At 47.2% G+C, this 10,833-nt stretch overlaps 1 protein-coding gene across 1 annotated transcript in view; it reads left to right on the plus strand.

Moving 5' to 3' along the window:
- TMEM132D (transmembrane protein 132D) overlaps nt 1-10,833 on the plus strand; it is a 185,485-nt gene that overhangs the window by 113,198 nt on the left and 61,454 nt on the right. The window contains exon 4 of the mRNA XM_015644435.2: nt 1,816-1,999. Coding sequence (XP_015499921.1) covers nt 1,816-1,999 — 184 coding nt within the window. The remainder of the gene's footprint in view (nt 1-1,815; nt 2,000-10,833) is intronic.

Consider the following 10,833-nt stretch of genomic DNA (forward strand, 5'->3'; position numbering starts at 1 on the left):
CGAGGCAGTGGCAGACACCCTGAGCAGAGTGGAGCCCCAGGGTGACTGTGGAGGTTCAGTCAGCTCGTTAAACACAGCAGCTGGGCTGGAACACCCTGTCCAAGGCAGGCTGTGTGCAGGGCTTTGAGGGCAGTGCTGCCTGCTCCTGCTCTCACAGTTAAGGGAACTGAGGGTCCGTGCTCACCGTGCTTAAAGCAGCTTCTGCTCCCACCCAGCTCAGCATGAAACGAGGCTGCATCCAGCTCTGGGTCAGAAATCCTGCTCTGCTTTTCATGGCACGAAGAAATGAGAAATTGAGCACTCTGGGTTTCATTTGGGAACAGAGAGGCTCGCTTTAAATTCCATCCAGGAGAGAAAGAACACGGTGCATCCACTGAAATACAAACCTGAGGGATAATCAGATCAGCCTCTTCAAGAAGTGGCGTTGGGTAAAGCTCTGAATTTAGTCAGCACAGTGGAAATCTCTGAGGATCTTGGGAGGATTCCCAGCTGGGGCTGTTGTCATAACTGGTCTTCATAAAAGTGTATCTTTAGCTTTAGCTCCTTTCCCACGTCAGCTGGGAAACCTGCTGGGGTTTGGGTGCATTTTGGGACTCTAATCAGATCCTGAAATGTTCCTTTTTTATCTAGTTGCACTCTCCAGCAGAAATGGCTTGTGACCCTTCAGTGCTGTGCCAGTTTTCCTCTCCTTGAGGATTATTCCACAGGAAGAAGTTCTGCTCTTTCCTTTCCCCTCCACACAAACCCTTGAAGCAGTTCAGGGCTTCAGGACTGAAAGCATTCTCAGTGTCCCCTGGATTTGTGCACTGCTGAGAAACCCCACATTCCTCTACAGCTTTACAGGAAATTGAGTATTTTCTTGTGTCTCTGGGTGCCACTGGCCTAAGGAGCTCACCTTGCCAGGACTGGAATCTTCACTACCTTTCCATGCAGTAGCTGCTTTTATAACAAACTTCACAGGAATTGCATCAATTCCCTTTCCACCTTTGCATTTCTGCTGTATGGATCATGGATCATTCCTGAACATGGAATCCAGGAAGGTTCCAAAAGCCAGCCTGGCTTTGGGGAGCTGCCCCCAGTGCCCCCAGTGCCCCCAGTGCTGCCCCAGCATCACTCCCAGCAAGGCTTTGCTGTTCTCTGGGGCTTTTCTCTCAGCCATCCTGGCAGGACTGGCTGATATTAAACTGCCCAGTTTTGTACCTCTCTCACAACAAGCTCGATTATCTGTAATTCCTGGTTTGGCAAAGGACAAAAGGAGCTTCCCACTGACACTCACAGCAAGGAAGCAGTAGAACCAAAAATTAATTCTGAGTTTTCCAGTCCTCTGCTCCCTGCTGCCCTTGTTCATGGACCCCATGCCGAGCTTTGACCTTGCTTCCATGCCTGTCTTTTTAATAACCAGAAAATACTCTGGATGCAGTGGTTTCCCCTTCCAAGGAGTGATTCCCTTAGATTTGTTCACGTGCTGCTTTAGCAGGGGGGAAACAGAATGTGCTGGTTAAAGGGAGGGGCTGGGAGTCACTTTTGGCTGCAGTCTCAGCCTCTGTTTTGCCTCTGATCTCGTTTCTCCCCCCATGAAATGGAGCAGTGCACAGTGATCCACGTCACAAAATGTTACTGAGCCACTTGAATTGCTGGGAAATACACTGAAATCTTAAGACAAGTGCAAGTGATTAATTCATTATTAAATCCATCATCCCACCAAATCCTCTCTTTGAAGGAGCCTTAATCCAAGGTTTTATTAATATAAAAGCAATTATATTCCTGGCCTGTCAGTCATGTGAATGAACATTTCTTTTCCTTTCTTTGCTGCAGTGCGGAGGGTCCTTCCTCTGAAATCATGCAGATTGATTTTGAAATCGAGGACCTGCCTGACCTACCTGAGACCCAGCTCATCACCTGGCAGGTGGAATATCCTGGAGACACCACATCTGACCTGGCAATCTCCAAGATCTACGTCAGCCAGAAGGAGCTGGTGGGAGTTCTGCCTCTGGCCATGGTGAGCAGCTCTTTGGCATTCTGCAGGTTTTCAGCATTTCAAACTTTACATCTGCAGTGTCTGGCAGGGGGAATCAGCTGAGAGGGGAGGGAGGGACAGAAGGAAACACGTGAGGAACACATCACAAACTTGGGAGCTTCCCAGGTCCTGCTCTCTTGGACTGATTTTGGGGGCAGAAGCTGAGTTTGTGGCATTTCCATTGCTCAGAGCTGTGGATGCAGCACGAGGTGTGCTTGGACACTCAGAGCATCGTGGTTCATGGCTGACCTGAATCCACAGTGCTCTTACACTGCTCTAGACTTCCTGAGTGGCAGTTTTCCCAGATCTTCTGACTCCACATCCATTTGAGAGTGAGAAAAGAAATGAAAGGAATGGCATGAGCTGGGAGTGATTTTCAGTTAGCTGGGGAGCTCAGAATGCAGTATGCAGCCAACTCTTGTGCAGAAAGGCATTCCAGGAGGTTCCCCCATGGAGAAAACTACAGGGCTTGAAACTTTCCTGGTCCTTCAGCCTCGTTCTTACCCAGACAATGCCTGTCAGACACCCAAATTTCAAATACAGTCAGAAATTTGTACATTTCCTCTTGTCTCCCTTTCACATTTCTTTGTTGTTAGGGATGAAGTTTGCTTGTGTAAGGTCTGGCTGTGCCACATTTCTGTTCTTAGGCAATCTGGTAGAAAATACCTACACATTTTTGTTTAGTGCCGAAAGAAAAGCAAAAATCAATCCTAAAGCATTTAAAAAAATGGAGCCTGGATGTTTGCCTGGTGATAGCAACTTAATTATGCCATTACTGAAGACTGAAGGTGTTTTCTGAGCTTTCAGACTCACAGAACTGGCTGTTCTTGTTATTTATATTTACCAGCTTCCAAACTACACAGATGCTTTGATTCTTTATTTTATGAAAAAACATGTTTTCCTCTTGTTGTGGCTCGTGCTTTCATTGCCAAGGTGTGTCCCACAGCTGAAACTGGGGCTGGCTCCCAGAGGAGAGCTGTGTAACCCCTGTGCATGGCTCTGTCTGGGCAGGGCAGGAGGATTTCACTGGGTATTTCCCAGAATATTCTGGCTGGGGACATGCAGAGCCCCTGCAGCCCCAGGGCCCTGGAGTGCAGCCACACGGGCTCTGGGCTGCTGGGGGTTAAGGCTGCAGAGTTATTTACGTAATCTGAGATGTTGGGGTTTCTGTTCTCTCCATCCATAATTGAAAAGAGAAAAGGTTTTTTCCCCAGTGGTTGCAGCGGTGGCAGAAAACCACAGCTCTGCTCACGTGTGCCCACCACCCCTGATGGCTTTGTTATCTATCCAGTGATAAAGTGGTGAAGCCTAGCTCCTGAGAGCAAAAATAGATTCTGCTGGCAGTTGCTGCAGATCAGCTCACTCTCTTCATTTCCATTAAAGATGAAGAAAAGCCCATTTTGCAGCAGCACAGAGCTGTGAGCTCAAAGGTCACACGCAGCCTATAAAGTTATCAGGAGATGGCATTTGCAGGCAACAGGTGTGGGGATAATGGGGAAGAGAGAAATGGCAGCAGTCCCTGCATCCCTGCCAGACTGGGAATAGTTTAACCTTCCTGGCATTCACTGGAGTGTCAGGGAAGGAGCTCCAGGGTATTTCAAACCTCCAGGTCTTTGTCACACTTCACGGTGTGTGAGGAAATGATGGTTCAGGTGCAGCCCCTTGGAGGCATCCAACTTTGATTAGTTTGATACTTCAGTTTTCCCTGTGGTCCTTGCAAAGATGGCTTGCAATTTGCTAATTTAAAATGAAATTTTAAAGAATAATTTCTCCTCTTCCATTTAGAAAGAAGCACAATGAAAGGAATGTGTTCTGTTATTCCTCTGCTTTTGGAGGCAGGAGTAATTTGGGGTGGTTTTTTACTGGTCTTCTTAGCAGAACATGTAATTTCATGTATGGAAGCACCAAACAGAAATGCTCTTGAATATTTCCATTACAAGTTAATCTTTCAGAAGAACAATTTTATTGCTTTCACATTGGGCAGAACTTTGCTTTTTTTAAAAGACTGTTGTGTGCCACCTCTGCAGCAGCTTTCCTGTAGTCCTTTCTGCTCACTCTCAGGGATTTGTAAATTGAAAAGAGGAAGATTGGCCAGGTTTGATGTTCCTGATTTCTCGAGTTACAAAACGCTGCAATGAAAATATTTCAATGTATGCATTGTCCTCAGGGGACAGGGCCAGTGCTGCTGCTGCAGCTCTTGGGACTCTTGCTGCACTCACCCTGCTTTTCTCCAACACTTTTCATTCCTGTGGCCTCCCAGCTCCTGATGGCCCTGCCAGAATGGCAGTGCAGGATGAGATGCTGGTGCCAGGCTTGATAAATCCATTGTCAGAGCAGTGAGTTTACTTTACTTTCTCCTGTAATACAGGAAAAAGTGATGTGTGGTGTCCCTTCAGAAATTACTTTGAAAGGTTGAAGGTTCACAACCTTCACCTTTTGATAAATTGCTCTCCACATACACCTTTTATATTTCCAATTCAGCAAGTTAATATTATAGTGTATTGTATATTATATATTATATTATATATACTGGATGGGATTAGGGAGTTAACTAATGGCCCAGTGGTGAGGCTGCAGTCTGCTTGGCAGAGGCAGGAGCTCCAAAGACAACTTTCCATGGCTGCCAGGTGTTTCAGCAGGCTCAGGTGGATGGTGAGCAGTGAATTACAGCTTGTTTTGTTTCAGCAGGCTCAGGTGGATGGTGAGCAGTGAATTACAGCTTGTTTTGTTTCAGCAGGCTCAGCTCCCACTGTCCCTGGGCTTGGCCCAGTGTTTATCATCCTCAAGCACATCGGGCTCTGAGACACTCAGTGAGGGTTGAGGCAGGGACAGGTTTACATCAGAGGTAGAAAAAGCTGAGCAGAGAGGCTTTAGCAGGGTCAGTGTCCCCCAGGCAGCCCAGCCCAGCCCGTCTGTGGCAGCACACAGGGCACAGGGGGCACAGAACTGTCCCCCAGCATGGGTGGCTGTCCCCTGCTCAGAAAAGCTGAACTGTTTGGAACCTGCTGTTCAGGGGGGTTAAACAAACCTGTGAGAGCTGCTGGGGTCCCCTGCAGCTCCTGCAGCTCAGGACACCCAGGGAAGGGTGGTGGTGGTGGTGGAGCAGAAGAACCTTTGCCACCAGTGCCAGCATTTCTGCAGTGCTGGGGCTGTGTGAAACACTGGGGGAACACCTGTTTGATAAGGTCAGCTTCACCAGCTAGCTGTAAAGAGAAAAGGTCTTTTCTTGTTGAACAGAAATCTGTTGTAATGCACAGCATGTAACAGACTTCATGTTTAAAAAGATTATTTGGTTAAAAGCTCAGTTTTGTGTGTCCTAGCAATTATCAAAGTAAGGCTGACCCTGAACCCGTTCTCCTCTTGCCAAGGAACTTGTTCCTGTCCTCAGACACATCAGACACATCTTGGCTTCTGAGAAGTCCTATTTCTGGCAGTCATATTGAATAAATTGTATCCAAAACCTCAACACCAATTTAACATTATTCCTTCTAGATAATTCATTGTTTCAACCTGCTCCTGATGTTCTCTTTAAAATTTAAACAAATATGTTGACAGGAAGTAAAGTGTTCTACTTACCATCAGCGTTAGAAGCTGTATAAGCAGACCAAGTAAATAAATAAAATCAATCCTGGCAGTAAAGAGGCTATTTATTATAAAGGAGACTTCTTTTGTATTACAATTATTTCTAATAATTACAGGGATCAGCTGTCATGGCAGTGGCTGATGGATTTTATAAATACCCAGGGTATTAATGCCCTTATAAATGCATGTAGCTGACACATTTCATTGTTAAATAATGCTGTTCATGTTCTGGTAGAGACTGGGTATCAGCTCAGCTCCAGCATTCCCAGTGGGCTGCTGGAATGGGATACTGGGAGCTGTTGCAGCCTCTTCTCCCCATCCACCCTCTGACCTGACAATCAGGCTGCTTTTGGGTGAAACCAGGCCTTTTCTGAAAGGAGGATCTCTCCCCTTGTGGGGGCTGTAGAGGAACAGGTTGATTGCAGGGGGATGAGCTTTTGGCTGGGAGCAGCCTGGGTTCTGCTGGCAGGAGCACATCAGCCAGAGCCCTCTGTCCTGCTCAAACTCCACGAGGGAATATTCCTAAAGACTTCCACTGACAGCTTTATGAAAAGGAAAAAGATGTCTGGAGAGTAGATAAAAGCTTTTACCTTCCTAATTCATAGCTTTTAAATTGCAATTACAGTATTCGGCAAGTTTTCAAATATTTAATTAAAATGTTACCCAGTGCTGAAAGGGAGCCTTTTTAAATCAAAATGATGAGTGAATCACAGATGAAACCTACTCCTAAGAAAGGGAGAAACCTTTGGATCATTGTGCTATTGCCAGCAACCATTTTCTTTTCAGAAATACATCCTATTCCTGAAATTAGACAGGTCAAGGACTTAAAATTTCACACCATGGAACAGACTTGCCACTCCCCCAGTAAAGTCTCAGCACCCACCAGTTGTGATTTTGAGCCACCTTTCCTGAAATCAGACATCCCAGGTGATGTCTCTTGCCATTGCTGTCCCAGTGTTTGTGCCCTGGAAATGTTTTGTTCTGTGTCTCAGGAGATGCAGGCCAGGGTTTGGTTGTTTGCTGGGGTTTTTGTTGAGTTGGGCAGGGCTTGTTCTCTACAATGGCACATATTTGTCCTGAGACTCAATGTCACATCCAGCTCTTTCTGTTGCTGTCGTGTTTCAGACTGGGGACCTCTTCCCTGATGGCTGAAATTCTGACTGCAAGTCCCCATGATTAAACTGTGACTGCATTTCATTCCATTTCTTTGTTCTGAATCCTTGGGTTTATCTGTTGCTTCTATTTAATAGTTTAAACTCCTGTGTTGACAGTGCCTTCCCAGCTGATATCATCAGAAATCTGAGTAGTGGTCTGTTCCAGGGTCAGTATTGACAGCACTAAACCCCAGATTTTCCCTGGGTTATTTCTGGGCTATTGTATCAGGGTGCTTCTGGAATATTGCTGTGGCAGAGAACACATCGTGTCACCCACTGTGGCTCTCCCAGCTTTGCCTGGGTCCAGAATCCTCCCTTGGGGATCGGTTCTGGTGCTCAGACAGCTCCCCTGGCAGGGCTTTGTATTGCAGAGCTGTTCTCAGTCTGTGTGAGTCAGATCAGATCCTGTTCCACATCCTGGAGACTGCAGGCAGCCGATGGAAGAAGGTGTTTCATTAACATGGAAGGATCTGTGGTGCTCCAGGAATTAATTGGATCACAGGGTTGTTCCATGTGTAGATGTCAGTGACTGAGGCTTTTCCAGAGCTGGTGGGGTTGGCAGTTCTGTCCCCAGGTGCTGGGCCAGGCTCCTGGGCAGTGTCCTGGGGTGTCAGAGCTGTCCCCACCAGCCTGTGCTCACCAGGGATCATCCTCACCCTGGGGCTGATCTTCAGGGCTCCTTTCCATCTGGAACCATCTGGAAACGTGGCTTGGTTTGGTTTTGCTGTTGTTGCTGCTGTTCCCTGAGCTGTGGCCCTGCTGTGGCAGGCTCGTGCCGTGCCCTGTGGACATGGGGACAGCTGTGTGACAGCAAGGCTGTGTTTGTGGCACAGGACAAGGGAATAATGCAGTGGAGCACGCCCCAGAATCCAACAAATGTTCTTTGGGTTCTTCCTTCCAGAATTAATGACCACCCTGGGGTCCTTAACATTTGAAATGCCCAGCAATGGTGTTTTCCTGCCCAATGAGACACGTGTGGAGCGTGCAGTGATGGAATAATGTGTTCACTGCAGCTCCACACACACCTTTGGCTCCCTGGATTCCCAAACCCTGGCAACCATCAGGCAGATCTTGTTCAGTCCAGACCTTTTCCACTGCTGTTCCCACAGGCTGGGGGAAGGGGATGTCCATGAGGTTGTTGCTGGTTGAGCTTCCCCACACGAGCAGCAACAAGCACAGGGGTGATTTTCTTACAAATTAAAGCCTAAGAAAAATGGCTTTGCCCAAGAGCTGCTGTTCTTTCTGAGCTGGGAGTTACATGTGTTTTCTTTGGTTGGACACTGGGATTGAGACAAGCCCAATCCTTCACCCTGACAATCTCTGTGTTGCTCTGCAGCTACAAAATGTGGGAGGAGCAGGAAAACACAGCAGATCTCCATTTAAAGCAGGTTTCACCAGAACTTGTTCTTCCTTTATGGAAACAGACACAAGATTTAGAAGTGCTGGCCTGTTTTCCCACTGCTGTAAAACCACTGTGATTACAAATGTTCTGAGTTTAAAACAGAAATCATTTGTTGGTGAATTGAGAATTTTCAGAATGATGATCTTGTAATTATTTTGTAATTTGATCATTTTTGTGGAGATGATTTCAGTCAGCTCATTTTCAGTAGAAAAGTGCTCTGAATGATTTTCAAGTCAGGATGTCTTGAGAAGTCTCACACTTAGTGCCCAGAATGACCAGTATTCACTGGAAATATTTGAATTTGAATAATTTGAATTGTTTTTCCAACACCTTTATATCTTTATGATAATCAGACTCCAGGAAATTTCAAAAGGGGTTTTTCTTTGCTGTTGTTGAGAAAAAGCCAAACCAGGGATGGTGTTTATTTACTTTCATTGAAATACAGTCAGATTGGGTTTATAAAAAGCAGATTACTGCCTTCTGTTCCTCTTTTGTTTCGTGTCTGGTTTCACTCACAGCATTTCCTTACCCAGCACTGCCATAGTCTGTAACTCTGCTGTGGTGTTTTCAGTGAGATACAGAAGATCACAGAAGGTTTTCTTGTGCCTCGGGTTTGGCACATGAGGATCCAGAATCTGCATTGATTTAGGAACATCCCTTCCTACAGATGTTCCCTGAGGTGAGGATTTCCCGTGTTCCCTCTCATCTGCTGCCACACAGCCTGGGAGTGATGCCTTGGGATGGCTCCCCAGGACAGAGGCTGGACCAGGTGGAGAATAACGAGGGTATTTATTAAAATTTATTAAATATTTATTCAATAGATACACCTTGGCCAGTCTGAGCCTCCCAGAGGTTTCACCCAAGCTGGACGATGCTCACGAGTTTTTCACACAATTGGAAGTTTGGTTCATTTACATTTCAGGGGTTAATTCTCCAATTACAGCTGCAGGTAATGAGGTCATTCAGTCCAAGTTTGTCCCCTCAATTCCCTGTTTCCATCTCTCAGGCCTGGGGCAGTGAGGTGTCCTTGGTTCCCCAGCCTGGAGAGGAATTGTGTCTGGATAAAACAGGAGAACAGCAGCCACGGAGTTTGGAGTTATACACAAGAGCAGGACCTGAAAGACAGGAAAGAATCTCTGTAGCAGCTAAAAGCTGAGGCATGAGGACAGTGTGGTTTGTCCTGCTGTGTCCTGAGAGCTCCAGCCCTGCTGAGGCTCTGGGAGCTGCCTGGCCTGGCCACAGTGACCATCCCTGCCCTGCTCAGAAAGGATTCCTCCCTTTTGCCTTAATGAGGGGGATGCTGCCTTAATTGGTTCCCTTCAGATTAGTGATTTGAATAAGGCATTGCTGAAAAAGCAGCAGAGGATTTCTCCCAGCTGAAATAGATCATCACCACTGTGGTGCTGCTGGAGCAGAGCACGCTGGATTCTCTCTTTTCAGTTTCTTGACATTATTTTTAGATGTGTTTCCTCATTTTGAGGTTCCCTTTGTGGGCTGGGGGCTTCACTTTTTTTTTTTCTTTCCTTTTTTTTTTTTTCATTCTGGGGATTTAAGGTTTTGAAATTATTTATTTACAAGCCATGAAAATCTCCCCAAAATGGATTTTAACAAGTGTGTAATTGGATAATTTGACAACTGGTAAGCTGAAGCCCCAGAGATCAGGAATTACACTTCACCACAGAATAGTGGTTCTTCATGTAGAATTAATTAGATTTCCTTTAGATTACAAGTAGTAAGAAGAGTAGTCAATTAAGAGAATTATTCCCTGACTTTTCCATCCTTCTTCCAGCCAGTGGTTTTAAGAATTCCCTTTCCTGGGTGAGATGCCCTCAGAGGCAGGCTGCAGCCAGAGGGGCAGTGGGGTGAGGATGAGCAGGAGCCAGGAGCAGTCCAGCTGCTGTGTGTCACCTTGTGAGGGGCTGATAATCCCCAGAGCTGGGGGGACCTGGCAGGGCACAGGGACAGGACACAGGGACAGGGACACAGGGACAGGGAATAGGGCACAGGACACAGGGCACAGGGACAGGGAATAGGGCACAGGACACAGGGAATAGGACACAGGGCACAGGGACACAGGGACAGGGACAGGACACAGGGACAGGGACACAGGGACAGGGAATAGAGCACAGGACACAGGGACAGGACACAGGACACAGGGACAGGACACAGGGACACAGGGACACAGGGAATAGGACACAGGGCACAGGGACACAGGGACAGGGACAGGGACAGGACAGAGGGACACAGGGCACAGGGACAGCTCTGGGGACAATTCTGCAGGAACCTGAAAGTTCCATGGGACAGGGCATGGAGAGCATGGAAAACAGCTTGGGAACGTGAGAATGTGGGACTATGGGAATATGGGAGTGTGGGAATGTGGGAATGTGGGAATGTGGGAGTGTGGGAATGTGGGAGTGTGGGAATGTGGGAATGTGGGAATGTGGGAGTGTGGGAATGTGGGAGTGTGGGAATGTGGGAGTGTGGGAATGTGGGAATATGGGAATGTGGGAGTGTGGGAATGTGGGAATATGGGAATGTGGGAGTGTGGGAATGTGGGAATGTGGGAATGTGGGAATATGGGAATGTGGGAATGAAGCCCCTACTCTGGCCAGCACCCTGGGCTCTGCAGGGCTGGGGTCACCATGGTGGCTCTGTGCTGCCAGGGGATGTGTCAGGGG

The sequence above is a fragment of the Parus major genome, chromosome 15 (genome assembly GCF_001522545.3).
Source record: "Parus major isolate Abel chromosome 15, Parus_major1.1, whole genome shotgun sequence".
NCBI classification, from domain to species: domain Eukaryota; kingdom Metazoa; phylum Chordata; class Aves; order Passeriformes; family Paridae; genus Parus; species Parus major.